The sequence below is a fragment of the Mandrillus leucophaeus genome, unplaced genomic scaffold (assembly GCF_000951045.1).
Source record: "Mandrillus leucophaeus isolate KB7577 unplaced genomic scaffold, Mleu.le_1.0 Scaffold145, whole genome shotgun sequence".
In the NCBI taxonomy this organism is placed as follows: Eukaryota; Metazoa; Chordata; class Mammalia; order Primates; family Cercopithecidae; genus Mandrillus; species Mandrillus leucophaeus.
Window position 1 is genome coordinate 56,245 of NW_012101421.1, and position 19,201 is coordinate 75,445.

The 19,201-nt window shown below is 36.5% G+C and overlaps 1 protein-coding gene and 1 long non-coding RNA gene across 2 annotated transcripts in view; both read right to left on the reverse strand.

Moving 5' to 3' along the window:
• Window positions 1-1,600: 1,600 nt before the first annotated feature.
• LOC105535330 lies at window positions 1,601-4,255 on the reverse strand. Its single transcript, XR_001005413.1, has 2 exons — window positions 3,899-4,255; window positions 1,601-3,758 (listed from the first exon to the last, which is right to left on the reverse strand). It is a non-coding gene; the product is annotated as an uncharacterized LOC105535330 (long non-coding RNA).
• A 722-nt stretch (window positions 4,256-4,977) lies between these two features.
• Window positions 4,978-19,201, reverse strand: part of DSC3 (desmocollin 3) — a 48,686-nt gene continuing 34,462 nt past the window's right edge. Inside the window, exons 10-16 of the mRNA XM_011974363.1 lie at window positions 18,909-19,165; window positions 18,652-18,794; window positions 17,434-17,658; window positions 14,667-14,891; window positions 12,148-12,269; window positions 8,182-8,439; window positions 4,978-5,748 (exon numbers count right to left, since the gene is read on the reverse strand). Of these exons, the coding sequence (XP_011829753.1) occupies window positions 5,551-5,748; window positions 8,182-8,439; window positions 12,148-12,269; window positions 14,667-14,891; window positions 17,434-17,658; window positions 18,652-18,794; window positions 18,909-19,165 (1,428 nt within the window). The 3' untranslated portion in view covers window positions 4,978-5,550. The remainder of the gene's footprint in view (window positions 5,749-8,181; window positions 8,440-12,147; window positions 12,270-14,666; window positions 14,892-17,433; window positions 17,659-18,651; window positions 18,795-18,908; window positions 19,166-19,201) is intronic.

Consider the following 19,201-nt stretch of genomic DNA (forward strand, 5'->3'; position numbering starts at 1 on the left):
TTATCCATAAGGTATTTTAAGCTTAAATAAAATTAAACAATTTTAATTTTTCCAAAGCAAAGGTAAACTAATTTTTAAAATTATTTCATTAAAATTCTTTGAATAGGAATTATTTTCTGCCTATATTTTACAATAAAAATTGAATCATTTGATTGATCGGCCCCTTATATAAAATTAAACCATTCATAGTATTTGCATTGTCAGGTTTCTTGGGACCATTTATGCTAACCAATTTTCATAGCTGAAAATTTTTTGCCAAGAAGATATGATACTTGCACAAATAACAAGTATTTGTACATACTGTTATACTTACTGTCAGATCGATTTTTGCTTTATCTCATTTGACATTCCTTTTAAAAATATGCATTTTGAATTTGAGAGAAGACTGATAATCATATTTGTCCCTGAGAAAAGCCTGAACAAGTCCTTTAAGATATTCTAGGATTTCATTCCCAAGTAAAGAGATGCATGAAACGTCCTCATTTCAGTGAAAGAAGCCAGACACACCAAGCCACGTATGTATGATTTCATTTATATGAATGTCCAGAATAGGCAAATCCATAGAGAGAGAAACGATATTAGTGATTGCCAGGGAATAATACAGGGAGGGGAAGAGGGGAATGACGGCTTAAAAGGTTTCCTCTTGGGGTGATGAAAATGTTCCAGAACTAGATAGTGGTAACAGTCGCACAACATTTCAAATGTACTAAAGTCACTGAATTATACACTTTAAAATGGTGAAAATGATGAATTTTAACCACTCATAACCATGTTTTATTAATTTTACCACTTTTTTTAAGTAAAGGGAAAAGGAGGTTCTGAGATTCAAACCTTGGCAATCAAAATAATCTGTCGAATAGAGAAGCCTGTAAACATATTCTGAATACTATTTAATTTTTCTGTCCAATTAGAAACTGAGCCTAATTCTAAATAGTATAAGAGCCAAGAGAAACTGTCTAGGCTGGTATTAACCTTTTTCTTAAATTAAAAATGCTGTCGGCTTGATAGGTGCGGCAAACCACCATGGGACACATTTACCTATCTAACAAACCTGCACGTCCTGCACATGTATCCTGGAACTTAAAATAAAATAAGTGTTATCAGTGTTCATTGTGAAAAAATCAATACAGAAAGAATAAATTATCAATTCCATTGTCTGGAAATCATGTTTTGGGATTTTATATATACACACACACACACACATATATATATGTGTATATTTGTGTGTGTATACATATATGTATATGTATATATATGCACAAACTGTATTTCCCTAAAAAGAGATTAGATATTGTTCGGAAGTATATCCAACTACATAATTTTACCAACTACTCACACTTGTAATTATTTTACTATGTGCAGGCAGGGTTCTATGTACTTTAAGTATATTAACTAATTTAATCATCCAACGACCCCATGAGGCTGGCATTGTTCATTGATTTTAATGAGAAAGCTAAGAGAAGAAATAGGTAGCCTTTCAAAGGTCACACAGAAAGTAAGTGACAGATCCGGGATTCATATCCAAGCATTCTGGCTCTAGCGTCCATGCTTCTCAACCATTATGACCCAACATTCAACCAAATCAATACTGAGGGACATGTGAAATTTATCCAATATTTTGCTATTACAAACAAAAATCCAATGAACATTCTTGAAGCCATACACAAAAATAATGGTTACAATAGAAGTTACTGGAATGGAAATTTTGGTTCAACCTATATTAAATTTTAAGGCTTTTGATATAACTAATACATTTTTGAAATGATCAGTCTTATGCTTGTGGGGGAGCACACTCTTGCATTGGGAAAAGATTCACTGTGAAGCACAGAGCACCTTTTTGGTTGGATCATCTTGTGATTAAAGTTCAGGCGTTATCTATCCTGTAAGTGACAGAATCAAGATTGCAATATTGCCTGCTTTTCTTTTTAACGCATGTTTTCCCTTGACTACACTGCTCCTCAAAGTAAAACCCCTGTGTCAGTGTACTATTCATGGAATACTCTGCAATTGTAACCACCTTCTAATACTTTTAATACCCAATCAAAATGTATTATACATATGTATACATAGATACTCATTTGTAGAGTTGTGCTTCAAAATAGTGATCTCTTCCCAACATTACAATATATATTAATGATGCCGACAATTTGACAATGACCCATTGTCCAAAATATTCCCCATTAGTACAACAAAGACATAATTGAGTATTTCTATTTCCATGCCAGCCTTAAGCACAATTTTGCAATGTGATCATCTTAGAATTATTTAATCTCTAAATACAGCAAAAACAAGAAACCAAGTTAATGTTGTTTTATTACATCCCCCCATATCTGTAAATATTACTTTCCACATCCAATTTCTGCTTATTTTAAGCAGCCACGTTTCTTTAAAAGCAAAGGAACTTCTTTTAACAGCAATATTAAAGCTCTGTTTAAAACGGTGCAAAACAAACCCCACTGCATTTTAGACAGCTGCTTCCTTATAAAAATAAGAAAAAAAAATCTGTACATTTACATAAAGATTCCAAATCATTCACTGGGGGAGAAATGAAAGCTTTAAAAATATATTTTCTTGCACCCTCAAATACCATAAATTTCACCTTACACATATAAGGAAATAATAATACTACATATGGGAAAGTCAAATAAAACATAGAAATGAATCCCTGAAATTAAATTCTCATTTGAGATGAAAGAATTGCAAATTAGGGCATACGTGCAGACCAGGTGGTTTTCAGCACGTTCAAAGAACAAAGACGAGGTTAGAGGTTTTATAAACAGGGAAGTGATACTGGTTGCTCTTTGAGAAAGTTTGTCGGCCCTAGTAAGGTCTTGGGGAGGTGGCACGTTTTGATTGGCGAGTGAGGGAGTGCGCAAACCACAGTGGGTGTTTCAGTAGCCATTAGATACAACTGGCTTCTGGTTACAGTAGACAATTTCATCAACGAGGCTTGCAGAGAACTCCATTCTCAGAGCAATATTTTGTGCCCTGAGTTTTCTTCCCCTGGCTTCTCTACTGTCTTTTGGTTGAGTATTTCAAGACTGATCCAATTCGTATGATCAACTTTCACACATGTTCAAAATGATTACATTAAAATAAGAAAACTTTAAATGGAAAATAAGGCCAAGTGCGGCGGCTTACGCCTGTAATCCCAGCACTTTGGGAGGCCGAGGTGGGCGGATCACGAGCTCAGGAGCATCCTGGCTAACACGGTGAAACCCTGCTCTACTAAAAATACAAAAAAATTAGCCGGGCGAGGTGGTGGGCGCCTGTAGTCCCAGCTACTCGGGAGGCTGAGGCAGGAGAATGGCGTAAACCCGGGAGGCGGAGCTTGCAGTGAGCTGAGATCCGGCCACTGCACTCCAGCCTGGGTGACAGAGCCAGACTCCGTCTCAAAATAAAAAAAAGGAAAATAAAAAGTGTAAATCTAAAACACATATATTTCAGGGTCAAATTAGAAAACAAAAAATGTAGGAATAAATCAGAATTTTAGATACCCATTTAATTCATAGACCTTCTTAGTGCCCAGAGGGAGGGCTACAGAAGGAATACAGCAATTCCCATGAATGCCTTGTTTGTTCTGCACAACCAGTTCAGGCTCATCCTGCAAATGCCTTCAGACTCATCATTCAGTCAGCTCTGTCCCCTGGATTTCTCACTCCAAATAAGGTTAGCCATAGAGAAGAGGTTGGCTGATCCCTCAGTGGACTCAAATGGCAGTTGCCATTGGCCTGGGAAAGGAAAAGGCAGTGCCAAGCCTACTCATCATTCAGTCAGCTCTGTCCCCTGGATTTCTCACTCCAAATAAGGTTAGCCATAGAGAAGAGGTTGGCTGATTCCTCAGTGGACTCAAATGGCAGTTGCCATTGGCCTGGGAAAGGAAAAGGCAGTGCCAAGCCTAGGAAAAAGTATGAAGCAGATGATGTTGCCTTTACTCTCACCCATAGTCCTTGTGTCCTCTCCTTGCCCTAGAAGGCCTGCGTCTTCATGTTGCCCTCTGACTTACAAATGCCTTACTTAGGCTGCTTTCTCCTAAAGTTCCCTCTGTTCTAACATGACAACTTGATCTTTTTCTTTTATACATTCAAAGTTTCTATTTCTTCTATTATTTTAAAATTTCTCTGGAGAAAGCAAACTGATTAAAAATTAATTCACACTGAAGGATGGTGGAAAACCCGGAGTATTTGTCACTTAAGGGAATCTCTGCTGGAGGCGTTGCTGACAATGTTAGCAGAAAGCTGAAAGAAGGGGGCCCACGAGGCCTAGCTTTCCTTGATTCACGCCAATACCACTCAGAAGAAGGGCAATAAGGAGAAAAATGAAATTTTGTAGCTCTCAGGCCCTGATCAGGTGTCAAGTTTGTGGGGCTTAGGCCTAAGGACACTCAATCTCCCCGGGGTGCTTTCAGTGAGATCCGCCCCTCAGCTCCCTCTAGCCTCTATACTCTGGAGGACATGGTTATTTGGTTCTAAATTAAAAGGATGTTGGTCAATATAAGAGAGAACAGAAACAGCAATAGAGGATTTAACTTCAGTAAAGGTAAGTTTTAAAATGTTTTTGTTATTAGCTCCCCAAAAAAACACCTCATCTCTGGACCCTTGCTACCAAAAAACAGGGAACCCTAGCTACAGCGAGTATTCCCAAGTTTGCTACTAACTTGTGGATACTGAAATCTTGAAACAGACTGCAAAGCAAACCTACTGTTCCATCGAGTTCCCTCTTTCCTTTCCACAGAAACCAGAAAAGTTTAATTTGTTTACAATTTTTAACAAATTACACAAATTGGACAGGAACTATTTCCTGACAGACTCAGTTATAATGCAGCATTTAAGAGCTAAGCCTAGGAAGCTCTCTCTTTTTTCTATTGTAGGACAAACTATACCCCAGCCTCATTTCAAGTTTTTACAATTTTCCTCTTTGTTTTCATTTCATTTTAAATGTTGCATTGATTAATAATAATATATGTACACACATTTTTTTCCAACTATATTCCTATGGAAAATTGCTACTTCATGGGGCGCTTCAACAAATTTTGCCTCCAAAGTCAAATGACTTTGGTAGTGCAGTAGAGGTGAGTCCCTATTCTTTATGAGCTGCAACATTTTTAAGTTAATTCAGTCTTCAGTGTTTCTTTTCCAAATTTTTCTTCACGTAGTAATACTCAATATTTCTTGTTTATTTTTTAAACTATCACTCAAAGTGAATATATAATAATGTGATATTAGTGTAACTTAGCTATTGTTGGACTAATATTTATCCAACATATTTATCACTAAAATATCTGTTAAAAAAAAAAAAAAAAGAGCAGATGCTTAATTCCTTAATTCCAGTGCTGCAGCTTGAGATTTACTAGTTGTCTGTTTTAACATTTTTCACTTTTTGGAAAAGATAAGCAACAACTTGCTTAAAAAATATAAATTGGTGAGTAGCATAATTCAAAATTGAGGGAAAAAAGTCATCATATACATACATGTTGAAATTGAACTTTACAATATTATTTTTGGAAACCTCCAGAATGTCTGGCAAAGACCTAATTGTAGCACTGTGACATTATCTCTCTGTGCATGCTTCTGCTAATGTAATAAATTTGGGTTCCAAATTATTTAAAAAGTCAAGGCCGTCTTCTTCCTGTTTTTCACTGCAGCAGCCCACAGAACCAGCTGGAGATCCTCTTCCCTCATAGTTATAAGTAAGGACATAATCTTGGGATGGCATGTGGTCTTCATTCTGATTACATCGATGCAATTTCTGTAAAATGTTTTAAAAAATGAATTGTATTATCGTTTTAAACAACTTAAATATATGAACATAAAATTTATTTTTATTTACCTTTTATGTTTAATTTTTAACCAGTGTGTCCTCTAATGGATTCCTACACACAAAAAATGCACATGATTGGTCTATATTACAACCATACCATAAAGTCAGTATAGTTTACATTTCTAATAATCCATATAAGTAAAAAATTATGTATACAAGTGTTATATTTAAGTACATTCAAGTTATCATTAAACGTTTATCTCTCAATTTTATACACAGAGGTCAGGTTAGTCCGAAAAATAGAGATAATAGTCATACTGGTTGGGAGTTTGAGATTGGATGCCAAACAATCTTGGTTGTGAGTCAAAGCTCTAGCTTTACCAACTAGCTATATGATTTTGGACAAGTCACCAAATATCCTTTAGTCTCAGTGACCACCTAACGAGATTATTTTAGAAATGAATGACAAAATAATAATGCATAATACACATATTATGCCCAGCACATATTAAATGTAAAATACATTTTAACTAGAATCACTATTATATGCAGTCATAAAGTAGGTAGGAATTACCAATGTAACTTCAGAATCAAGTTTCCAAGATACCCAAAACATGGCAAAATATATATATGCACCAAAAAGTTCAATGAAATTAAAAAGAATGAACATAACCCATATTGCAAAAAAGGGGCTTTTGTAATAAATAAGCCAGGCATTCAGCCACATCTACCCTGTCTGCCACTGGTCTGTCTGCCAACTCATCAACTGCCATGTTTCCTCCTTTTCCTCACCTGGGTGCCCACTCCTTGCCTATGTGGAGCTCATTGGCATGACTTACCTTCTTTCTTCATGACGTTGTTAGCCTTACCTCCCATTACCTGGTGTGCAATTGAGGAACCCTCCTAAGACTATGTCTTAAGCTTCACTCCATCTCAACCTGATCTTACATGAATACTGACTGTCTAGAAGTAGAAAAAGAATTAACACTTGAATTTGACCCTCCAAAATACTATGGATACATAACCTACAGCCCTATACCAGAGTATCACCCATTTGCATTCCATCCAAGGATGAAAGGTCCACTGTTTGTCCTGCAATGGCACTGGTATCCTCTGATAAAAGAGGTAAAAATTTAGTTCAGAAGAGTGTCTAATCCAGTGGCTTTCTATCTAGCTGCACGTTTGAATCATCTCAGAAATGTAAAACAAAAACAAAACAAACAAGAAAACCCAAATTCATTAAATAGGAATCTTTTAGAGTAGAACACAGACATCAGTATATTTTAAAAGCTTCGTAGTGGATTTTGCCAGACCCAGTGGCTCATGCCTATAATCCCAGCACTTTGGGAGGCCAAGATGGGTGGATCATTTGAGACTGGGAATTGGAGGCCAACCTCGGCAGCATGGCAAAACCCCCTCTCCACAAAACATGCAAAATTTAGCCAGGTGTGGTGGTGTACACCTGTAGTCCAAGCTACTCAGGGGGCTGACATAGGAGGATCACCTGAGCCCAGGAAGTCAAGGCTGCAGTGAGCGGAGATTGCACCACCGAACTCCAGCCTCAGCGACAGAGCAAGACCCTGTCTTTTTTTTTAGAAAAAAAAAAAAGAAAGAAAGAAAGAAAAGAAAGAAAAAAGCTTCCACTTCATAGGGGATTTTGGTATGAACAGAGAATTCTTTATTTTAATTCCTTCTTTCTTTCACATTCTTGCTTTCCTTAGAATAAAAGCACTTTACATTTGCATGGTGCTTTGTATATTTAAAACATGTCCTGCAATGGTGATGATAGTTAATAATAGTATATTGTATATTCCAAAATTGCAAAGAAAGTACATTTCAAATGTTCTCACCACAAAAAAATAAGTATTTGAGGTGATGTGTATGTTAAGTGTGATTTAGTCATTCTACATTGCAGACATAAATCATAATATCACTTTGTGCCCCATAAACACATTCAATTATATTTTGTCAATTTGCAATAAAATAAAAAATATGTAAATCATGCTATTTAATCTTTATCCTAAAACTGCATTCAAGTGTTTGTGTTTTCACAGAGAAATACAGATTTCATTTGAAAAGTTTGTCATTGTGAGGAAGTAGAATTGCTTTCACATTCTTCTATATCAAAAGGGTTCATGAGGTAAATACACAACTAAAAGTGAGATGTTAGTGAAGAGTATTAAAAACCTCCAATATTTATGGGATTTTATAAATTAAGTGAAATATGACAAGTGAAATAAAATCTCTTTTAAATTAATGTAACAAAATCAAAGAGCACAGAAAAATGAACAGAGCAAGCAAGAGAGGGCCCACAGAAAAATACGGAAAAGCAGTTTCTGAAAATATGTGTTAATTTGAATTTTCTACTCTTCTCCATTCAGAAGTTTAAATTTTAGGGTCAAAACACCTAAGGAAACTCACTTCACCGAGACGGGGCTGAGTGAAACTGTGCCACTCCGAGTAAGTGTATCTGCAGTTGTCCACCTCCGTGTGTCCTCCCCTGCAGGAGTCCAGGGTGTGATGGTGCCCAGCCCCCCGGCAGGATTCCAAGGTCTGGTTTCCTCCTTTCATCATTTCAATGGTTTCCTGTCCTCCATTTTTCATTCCTGATCCCATGGTGCCACAAAAACCTTGGCTAGAGTTGTTGGCAGTCTGGGTCATAAATCCATTGGCAGAGCACTGAAATAATAAAATAAAATAATTCATGTTGAGAGGAAATGGATTCTAAGTTGTCATGAGAAGGCAAAGGAGAGAGGACATTTATTCAACCTTTTTATTCATTCATTCATTCAACAGACATTTATCAGTTTCTAATTATGTGCCCAGATACTGTCTTCATTCATTTTGTGCCGCTATAACAGAATACCTGAGACTGGGTAATTTTTAAAGAACAGAGGTTTATTTCTTACAGTTATGAAGTCTGGGAAGGCCAAGATCAAGGAGTTCACATTAGGCGAGGGCCCATCCCATGACAGAATGTGGAAAGGCAAAAGAGCAAGAGTGAGAGGGAGAGGGAGAGAGAAAGAGAGGAGCAACAGGGGACTGAACTTGTTTTACAATAAGCTTTCATGATAATAAACCCATTCCCATGATAAGGACAGTAATCCATTTGTAAGAGCAGAGCCCTCATGATCTAATCACCTGCTAAAGGTCTCATCTCTCAACACTGTTGCATTGGGGATTAAGTTTCCAACACATCAGCTTTTAGGGACAAATGTCACCCATAGCAAATGCAAAACCCTAGGGATATAAAGATAGGCATAGTCTCTTGATGGCTCCAAGAAGCTCTTATTCCAAGGAGAGAGAAAAACAAATACTTTAAGAATGTGATTACTCTACTATGTAGGTGAGCACAAAATGTTACAGGAGCACAGAAGTAGAGCATTAAAATTCAAATCCAAACAGGGTAAGTGAAATAGACTGGAAAAACTCTGAGCTAAGAGACTAGGGACTAGGAGGAGTGGGACAAACAAGGCAACCACTGCAGGAAGGTTCTGGAGGCAAAAGGCAAACAATGTCCTTCAGGGGTCCCCAACTTCAGTCAGTTGAGAACAGCTACCACATAAGATTGGCATTGGGGGGAGGCTGGAGAGGTTATAAAAGGCCATAATATATAAAGATCTATATGCCATGCTAAAAAAAATACTTTATTATGAGGATTATAGGGACTGTGAAGAATTTTAACTCATTACAGAGAGAAACCCATTTCAAAAATATCATTCTCGGCAATAATGTGGAAGAAAAATAAGACAAATTTAGTGTCATGGAGGTCAGATGGCGGTCACTGAATCTGATCTGATCTGATATTCCAGGTGAAAATGATAAGGATCTAAGCCAAGGTAGAAGCAGTCATGATTGAAAGAAGTAGGTGGACTCCACAGAGAGTCTACAAGTATCTAGATTGATGAGGCAATCAAGGACAGAGTCAGAAATTATTCTTTTGTGTTCCATGAAGGCAAATAGGTAGATGGTACAACTCACTGAAACAGGGAGGAAAGATGTGCTTGTGGGCAAGAGGAGAGTGAGCAACTAAAGTTTAGATACGAAAAACTTTAGAAACATGTGGGATGTCCAAGATGAATATATGAATATGCGGATTTGGAACTCAGATGAGAGCTTTGAGCTGGAGATATAACTCTGGGAGTCACTCCCACATAGGTGATAGTTGAGGCCATGGGAATAGAAGACCAATCCCGAGAAAATTGTCAACCAAAAGAAAAAAGGGCTAAGGATAGAACCACAAGAAAAATCACATGTTAAGGGGTGGGTAAGAGACAGCTGTGACAGGCCAGATCTGAGTAGCCACTGAGACAACAGAGAAAACCAAAGAGGCAGGATTCTGAAGCCATGAAGAGAGAATATGATAAGGAGTGGGAGCAGCCAATGATGTTAACAACAACAGAAAAATCACAGCAAGGTAAGAATGGGTTCAATTAAAGTATAAGTGTCCATTGGATTTAAGTGAAAGAACAGCCATTGATCACCTTTGTCGAAAGAATTTCCAAGGAGTGCTGGGTAAGCAGGAAGTAGTATCATAGAGAAATCAAATATAGTTTTTTCTTTCCAAAAGTTCAGTTTGAAAGAAAAAGAGAGATTTGGAGGGAACTAGAGGATGACAAAGAGTCAAGGAAATGCTTTAAAATGAAAATGTCTTCATTGAACATTAGCTTAATACTGGAACTTCACTCCAACCCTCTGAGCTATAGGACAGAAGTTTAGTTACAGTGGTAACCTCGACATGTCAGTTTTCATTACAAACAGTTACATTACTTTCAGGGCAAGAACCTCCATTACATTCAGGTTCCTTTGTGCCACCTTCTTATCAATTTAAATATTTTTCTACTTAAAATGCAGTCTTTAACTAAATTGAAAGATTTTTCAAGTGCAGATGATTTAATGAACCTGAAATATATCTACAAAGTCATATTTATATTGCCTTAGAAAAAAATACCAGAAAAAAAAATTGAAAAGTAGCCATTTGGTGGCAGTGCTACCCTATATTTTTTTACTTAGGTTGCTGTTACAATAAAATTCAATTACAAAAAAGGAAAAAAGCTCTCCTCATTATTAAATCTTCTTGATGGTACAGTTTTGTTGTAATAAACACAAGTTCAAAGATCATATTTCTAAGTGGATAAAAGAGGAATTTAAAACAAACTAAAGCAATGCTGAACCTACAGAGCCAACTTTCATATTTTCTATTCTCTGCTCCTTTCTGTCCTCCTGCAGCCGCATTTCCCAAAGTTCATTCTCACAGGGTATCAACAACTGCTTATCCATGTCAATAATTTCCAAGTTTACTTTTCCAGCCCTGATTATTCACCCAACTCCTAACCCCATGTGCATGCCTTCAAATGAAATTCAGATCCAAAGCTAAAATGATCACTTTTACTCATTGTATTAAAGCAAGTTTATAGATTCAAGAAGAAATTTTATGTTTTTGTATAAATTAATATTTCCAAGCTCCTTTTAGAAGTGTTCCTAACACAGAACAGGTAAATATTGTGAAGTGGCCACTCAATATAATCAGCTCTAACATTAAATGGCAAAGAACAAATATTAAGTAAAAGTCTTATAGGTTATGCTGTTTTCCTCTCCTTTAGCTATTCTCACCATCTCTTCACTTTCAAACCCTTCTTATTCTTTAAGTTACCAAATAAGCAGTACCTCTTGTCACTAGCCTTTCTGGTTGATCCAAACCACATGAGTACACTTAGGTATCACAGGAATTTTTGAACGCTGACAGTGCTTTATCATATTGGTTTATTGTCATGTTCTTATTTTGCTTTTCCATAAAAGTGGGATCTATTTCTCTTAAATAAGTTGACATATTTTTGAGGAGAGAACATGCCTTGTAAGTACTTTTGTGTATATATATACACTTCACACAAAACAAGAAGCATAAAAGCACCTCAGAAGTCCTAAGAAATATATAAGGAAAGAGTGGCAGTAGTCTTCCAAACCCCTCTCCCTTTCTTTTAGAAATATCTCATTGATATTTTCCTAGTTAACTTGAGAACTTTTAGCAAGCTTTTTTCCCCATTATAAATGGTTAACAAATTACATAAACAAATTATGTCTGGAAATATACATTGTAGAGTGCAGGCAAAACAAATTATTGTTATAATAAATTCTCACCATCAAAGAACAAGTTGAAACTATAACACTAGGGTGCAAAAAAGATAACTAAAACAATACATCTGGATCAAGAAGTTTAAAAAATTACCACTACATAAACATTTGCGTATTGGCAGACAATATTTATGCCTACTAAATCTGATTCAATTAAAAATATAAATTAACTCCTAAATTCTGAAATGAGTTTATGAGGATGAATTAAATAAATTATCAGAGATACAAATACATATTTATTTAAAAATTACTTACCACTCTATCATCTCCAGGTGCTTCTGTGTTTGATATAATTAAGTTTTGCTGTGCTAAATCTTCAGGAAAACGTTTGCCTTTAGTTGCACCCAAAACTCCACATACTAAAGTTAGCAATACAGCTGAATTTAAAAATAAAAATAAAATAACTTATTTTAGCATACATAGAATAAAATCATCATCATTTATTTCTTACGACCTAAGGATCAAAGTAGAAGATAAAGCCACTAAGCATGGCTTCCCATGAATTATCTTGGCTGTTCTAAGTTAACATGTCACCAGTTAGCTTAGATTTTAGAATCAGGAGCAATCATCTGTATTTTTTTTATTATATCTCTCTAATTGCTTGAATTCTGCCCATCAAAATAAAGTACTTAGAATTATGAGTTAAACAGTACATAAAGAAAAGAAATCACCAACATTTAAGACAAAGACTTTGAAAAAATTTACTGATTCCCCCCAAAATAATTTCCCCACATGAAAATGTAAAAAGAGAATTGTGTACAAAAAAACATGAAAAAGACAGACTGCTTTCCTAGAAAAGATTTATCTTAATTGAACCCACTTTGCATCTTGCCTATTAAGAATTCTTATTCTAAATCATAATTGTGGGAGATTGAAAATACATGATAATTAAACTAAGAATAATAACAACAATTCTTTCAGTCTAAAAGACCCTATAGTGCATTGGCAAAATCCCCAAACTCAGACCACTACATATTTTTGCATGGCCTATGAGCTAAGACTTTGTATTTATAAATGGTTGAAAAAATTCAGAAGAATAAGAGTTTATAATGTGAAAATTACATGAAATTCAAATTTTACAGTCCATATGTATTGTTCTATTGGAACACAGTAATGCCCATAATTTATATATTTTTATAGCAGTGTTATTGTTTCAGGGACAGATTTGATTGGATACAATGGAAAACACATGGCCTGCAAAGCTTGACATATACACTATCTGGTCCTTTACAGAAAAAGTGTGACAACTCTTGCCTACCCTACATGGCCCCACACTACCTTTCTGGCTCTATTTCCTAATCCTCTTCCCTTTGTCCACTCTCACCACACTGGTTTCCCTGCCACTCCTTGGTTTCTCCAGACATAATCACAAATTAGGGTCTTTCCATTGACTTCCCTCTCTGACTAAAGTTCTTGCCCCAGGCATTCCACCTGGCTAACTCTTTCACCTCTTCCAAAAATCATTAAAAATAATCTTCTCAGGTCTGACCTCTGTATTGAAAATTGCAATCACTGGCACCAATACCCCCCTCACCAACACACTCCATGGCACTACAGATCCTAATTATTTCCCTCTCTTTGTTTTCCTCCGTAGCATTTAATTTATTCATTAACTCTCACAAGGCAGATTGATTGGTTTTGCTTCTTCGTTTGTTTGTTTGACCTTCCCTATTTTTCCTAAGCACCTAGAACAGTTTCCCGCCTACAGTAGGTATTTGATATATGTTTATTTTTTGACTTGATGAAAAATAATGAACACATTAGAAATTTACTATGTACTGTTCTAAGCACTTCACATGCATTACCTTATTTAATACTCAGTGCTACACCATATGGTAGGCTACTACAATTATTCCTTTTACAGATGAGAAAATTGAAGCACAGCTAAGTAATTTGTCCCAGGTCACATGGCTTACAAGCGATGAAGCCGGGGTACAAACCCGGGCAGTCTGATTCCTGAGTTTTTTGCGCTTAACTTCTACTCTTACCGCAAAACAAAGCTAATCTAGGCTGGAGGAGGTTAACAGAATTTAAAATTGGCAAGATATACCCAAGAAGAGATACGGCTGAGAACAGAACATCTCCCATAACTCTGCGGCTGAATGGTAAAAAGATACGGAATGAAGCCTGTAATCCCAGCACTTTGGGAGGCCGAGACGGGCGGATCACGAGGTCAGGAGATCGACACCATCCTGGCTAACACGGTGAAACCCCGTCTCTACTAAAAAATACAAAAAACTAGCCGGGCGAGGTGGCGGGCGCCTGTAGTCCCAGCTGCTTGGGAGGCTGAGGCAGGAGAATGGCGTAAACCCGGGAGGCGGAGCTTGCAGTGAGCCGAGATCCGGCCACTGCACTCCAGCCTGGGCCACAGAGCGAGACTCCGTCTCAAAAAAAAAAAAAAAAAAAAAAAAAAAAAGATACGGGATGAAAGTAGTTTTTAGTGGACTTTCCTAAGGCAGAAATTTTAGATTATTCTATTTAGCCCTAAAAGGAATGGCACTGGAACCAAGAAATAAAGGCTATCTGTTTGTCAGATTCTGTGAAATCTAAGGAATTTTCAAAAATTATGTCTAAGCATAAAGTCTTTTATCTCAAGAAGGATCATGTTCCCTTCACAGAAAATATTCAAACAGAACTCAGGTAATAACACAAAAGGAACTTGGAAAGAGACTCACACCTGACGGATGCTTGGACAAGATTATTTTTTAAAGATCTTTTCCCGCATCTAGATTTGTTATTATGTATTTTAAGTTCAAGAAAGGGAAAATACTTACAAAAGAGCAGTGCTATACCCAGTAGTATTGCGAGGATTGCCCATTTTCCAAGTACTACTCCTGCACTCCTTGAAGTCACACGACACTGAGCTGGATGAGTACACTCACATAGATTAACTCTCAATAATTTTGTTGCAGCTTGGCCGGCCCTGTCTTTTACAGTAATAGGAATGGTATATTCTTGAAATCCAGCATTTTTCTGATATGAAAGACGGGCGGCTGTGTCTGAAAGAAAATAAAAGAAATTTATTTTTTAATGATCATTTATCATTTATCATTTGTTTCATCACGCTTGTTTTTGAAGGCATCATTCTCAAGGAACTGCCTGCCACATGAAAGTAAATAAAAATGGAGGACTATCTTCAACCCTTTCAAACTCTAATATTATCTTATATGTGTTGTCCCTTGTAATTCCTTAGAAAGGAGCCCTTAAGAAATAATTTGGCATTGGAGTGGCCCAGTAGTGTTCTAGTAATGTTTATCTATACAAACTAATAATGTTAGGTTGGCTGTTAACATACGCTTCAAGCATTTTTCTTTAGTACCAATGTATCTACAGGTACACACAAATAGTTTCTGAAGTTCACATTCTCTTATCCATTGACCTTCTAGTATTTGCACATTATTCATATGGATAAGGTAATTTTTTCAAAGCACAATAGATTGTTTACGATTAACACCTTGTATCTGGAAGTAATCTTAGTACCAGAAGCTATTTAATGTCACTCAGGCTACTTATAAGACTTACACAAAACAGAAATGTCCATATAAACAATTCACTTTTATCAACTGTGATAGTCAATTTTCCCCAATAGTCTTGGTCTATTATTTTAATGACCACAGTATCAACTAACCAAAAGCTCCACAGAATTTCAATGGCAGTTACAACCTCCCTGAGTTTTTATAATAGAATAAGTAAAATGAAAAAGTAGCATAAAACACACCCTGGAAGTCATCTGGAATTCCTAAGCCTTGATTAAATGCTCTGCTGTAGCTGTAAGAATTTCAAAGATTTTGGCTGCACCTCGTACCTGAAGGCTCCCTAGAGGAACGTGAATTACCACTTGGGTTTACTTAGGATCACTCAATACCACACTGTATCTAAGGTAAGATCCTTGAAATCCCTCCACTCCCTCAAGACAACAAGTGGAGCCATAGTAATGTCTTATTCACAGTAGTGTATTTGCCTCTGATTTTCCTTCACTCACCTATGCTCCCTTCATATTGTCCTCCTGTCACCAGTGTCACCTTTAAAAGATGTAAATCCTGGGATGGCATTGCCTTACTTGCACATTCCCAATGCATAACTGCTGTTGCCTACTGTACCAAGGTTAGTCCTCTCAGCCTGGCACACAAGGCCCTTCACCACCAGATTCCACCCTTTCTTCCACCCAACCTCTTGGCATTCTTACTAAAACCTTCTAAACTCTAATGACATGGATGTACTAATTCTTCTGGTGTGTTTCTTCTTTTATGCACATTACTAATCAATTATTGAACAAGCAAACATTTATGAAGCAGTTAGTATCTACTCAGCATTAGGCTAGGTGCTGGAAGTACAAAGATGAATTGCAAATGCTCTAGGAAACTCATGTATTGGAAGGGAGAGGTAATCAGATGTTAATACAACAGGAAAGGCACTGCAATGCAGGTAGCAAAGGGTCATGGTGCCACTCCTTCCAATTCAAGACAAACTTCAGAGGTGGAGCATCTCACCTGGGATTGTGTCTGTCTTGTTCATCTCTATATAAATCCTCAGGATCTGGACTAGTGCTTAATAGATAGTAGGTGTTCATAAATATCATGAAAAACATATCATGCTCATAAATATCAAGCTAAGAATCGGAAAAGGAGGTATTCTACGTAGATAGGGCTATACACACAAAAGCCCAGTTGCATGAAAGAATATGGCAGTAACAACAGAGTGAAGTATGGATGAAGTACAGAACATGACACCCCCCATAAACTGCTATAATAGGCAGCAGCCCCTCAACAGTCCTTCTCATATCCCTTTCCATATCCCGCCAAGTTCATTTCCAGGATACCCTAGAGTGCTTAGTCTATACACCTGAGCTCCTCACTTCCAGAGTCAGCTTACAATACAATTTAAACTACACATCTTCTGCTCTCTCTTCACCTCACTGGTGAGAAGAGAGCAGATGCAATCTCCCTCTGTGCCCCAGGCTGGAATGCAGTGGCACCATCTCTCAACTCACTGCAACTTCAGCCTACTGGGTTTAAGCGATTCTCCTGCCTCAGCCTCCCCGGTAGCTTGGATTACAGGTGCCCGCCATCACGCCCAGATAATTTATGTATTTTTAACAGAAAGGGGGGTTTCACCATGTTGGCCAGGCTGGTCTTGAACTCCTGACCTCAAGTCATCCACCCACCTAGGGCTCCCAAAGTGCTGGGATTAGAGGTATGAGTCACCGTGCCCAGCCACCGGTATTATTTTTAAACACACACACACACACAAACACACACACATACACACACAGTTTGTCTTAATGATAAGCTGCCCAACATTTTAACAAAACTTTTCTTTGTTGTAAATGTAAATTTTGCCTTCATAAAAATTACAACTTCTTTCATTTTATATATAACAGAGCCCCCATACAATATTTATAAAAAGGTTAGTTTATCCTTCTAAAATATATTAATGAGACTCAGTTTTACTTCATGCTTTGTGTAGGTAAGCAAGTCAATCTATCCTCCAGTTATTCTTAGTTATTTCAGAGTTTATAAATCATTATTTTTTAGTAAATACCATTAACTTTGGTGAGGCTCCACAGTCTACTGATTTCTGGAGAAGTATTTGGCAAACTGAAATAAAATGGAGCTCCATGGACAGGTTCATCAGGATCAACAGCTAAAATGTCGGTATATCCCATTTTTGGTTTGCAAATGACTACATATTCTTGAAGTATTTCTGGTGGATTATCATTTACATCTTCAATGTCCACAGCAAGTGTTCCAGTACATGACCTATTATCTAAGGACAGAGGAATAAGGTTTAGTGTTATTTTAATATTCTTTTATAGTTTCTTAAAGAATAAAAAGTCAATTCAAAGTCAATTCAATTATATTCTTTTTTTTTTTGATACAGAGTCTCGCTCTGTTGCCCAGGCTGGAGCGCAGTGGCACAATCCCTGCTCACTGCAAACTCCGCCTCCCAGGTTCATTCTATATAGGATATCTGTTTTTAAATAAAGTGATTATTAAAGGAAATGATAAATAAATAAGAACATAGATGGATAAATAGAATCTGCAGCTAGTCTGAAATGACTATTGCTACTGATAATATCAGATACAACTGCCAATAAATCTTTTACCAGAATTACTGCCAAATAAAAATAAATGTCTCAATTTCAATCTCTATTTTTGGGGGTTCCAGGTGTCAGGTGTTAATAAGCAGTAAAGTGATTACAGATAAGATTTCTAATCCCAGGATATACTCAAACCACTAGGAAGATTTTTTTAAATATAAGATTCCCAGGCTCCACAACCAGAGATTCTGATTCAGTTATTCTAACAAAGTATCTACAGAGTATTATTTTTATTTTTATGTGAAGACAAGCTTGAAAAACTCTGAGTTACTTTAAGGAACAGAATTCAAGAAAAGGATCACTTTGACGTAATATTTGGCTGAACATATAGTTCAATTTAAAGCTCAATTTAAAGTGGCACAAACAGATGTGGAAGTCTGATGAGACCATTTTATCTAGTTTTAGATTTCAGTTTTATTTTTGTCCTCTAGCACAGAAATATATAAAAATGTAAGGTCCTGCCCTATTGGGAATATAAAGATAAATAAAACATGGCTTCTTGCCACGAGTTTCACCTTGTTAGATAATTAAGAGAGACAGAAAGAGTCTTTAATTTCAAAGAATTCCATATACTTACCACCAAAATAACTGCATAAGAATAATTATATTTTATTCTCTAATTCCTTTATAAAATACCAGATTAAAACTTCATTTTTTACCTTTGTCTATTGCCAAGACTGTAATATTATACAATTCATTTTTGGGAGTTTCAACCTCCCTATCCAGGATTTTGGAAGTTATGATTGACCCTGAAATTTCATCAATGGTGATCCAACCTTTAGGATCATGCAATTTTTTGTACCTGTTAATAAAAAAAAAAAAAAAAATCTTTAGCATTAGAAAATGTTTTCAAATAAGTTACTATCTCAATGATTACAAATATATTATTAGTATGTGGTTATAGATTTATTTTTACCTTAAACCATTGCCATTTCTAGTTTCGGGGTCATATGCCTTATAGCCATTGATCTTTGACCCCACTGCTAAGTTTTCTTTAATCCGCACATATTGGGCTGCAGGGGTGCATTCAGGCCCCTCATCCAGATCCCTCACATGAACTGTAACCAAGGCTCTGTTCAACGCTGTCACTCTGGGTATATCTCTAGTAAATGGTGCTTCATTGTTTACTCCAATTTCCAGGTTCACTTGATGGTTTTCTTCATAATTCAGTGGCTTTAAAATAAAGTCCATGTATGTCATTATCAGTGT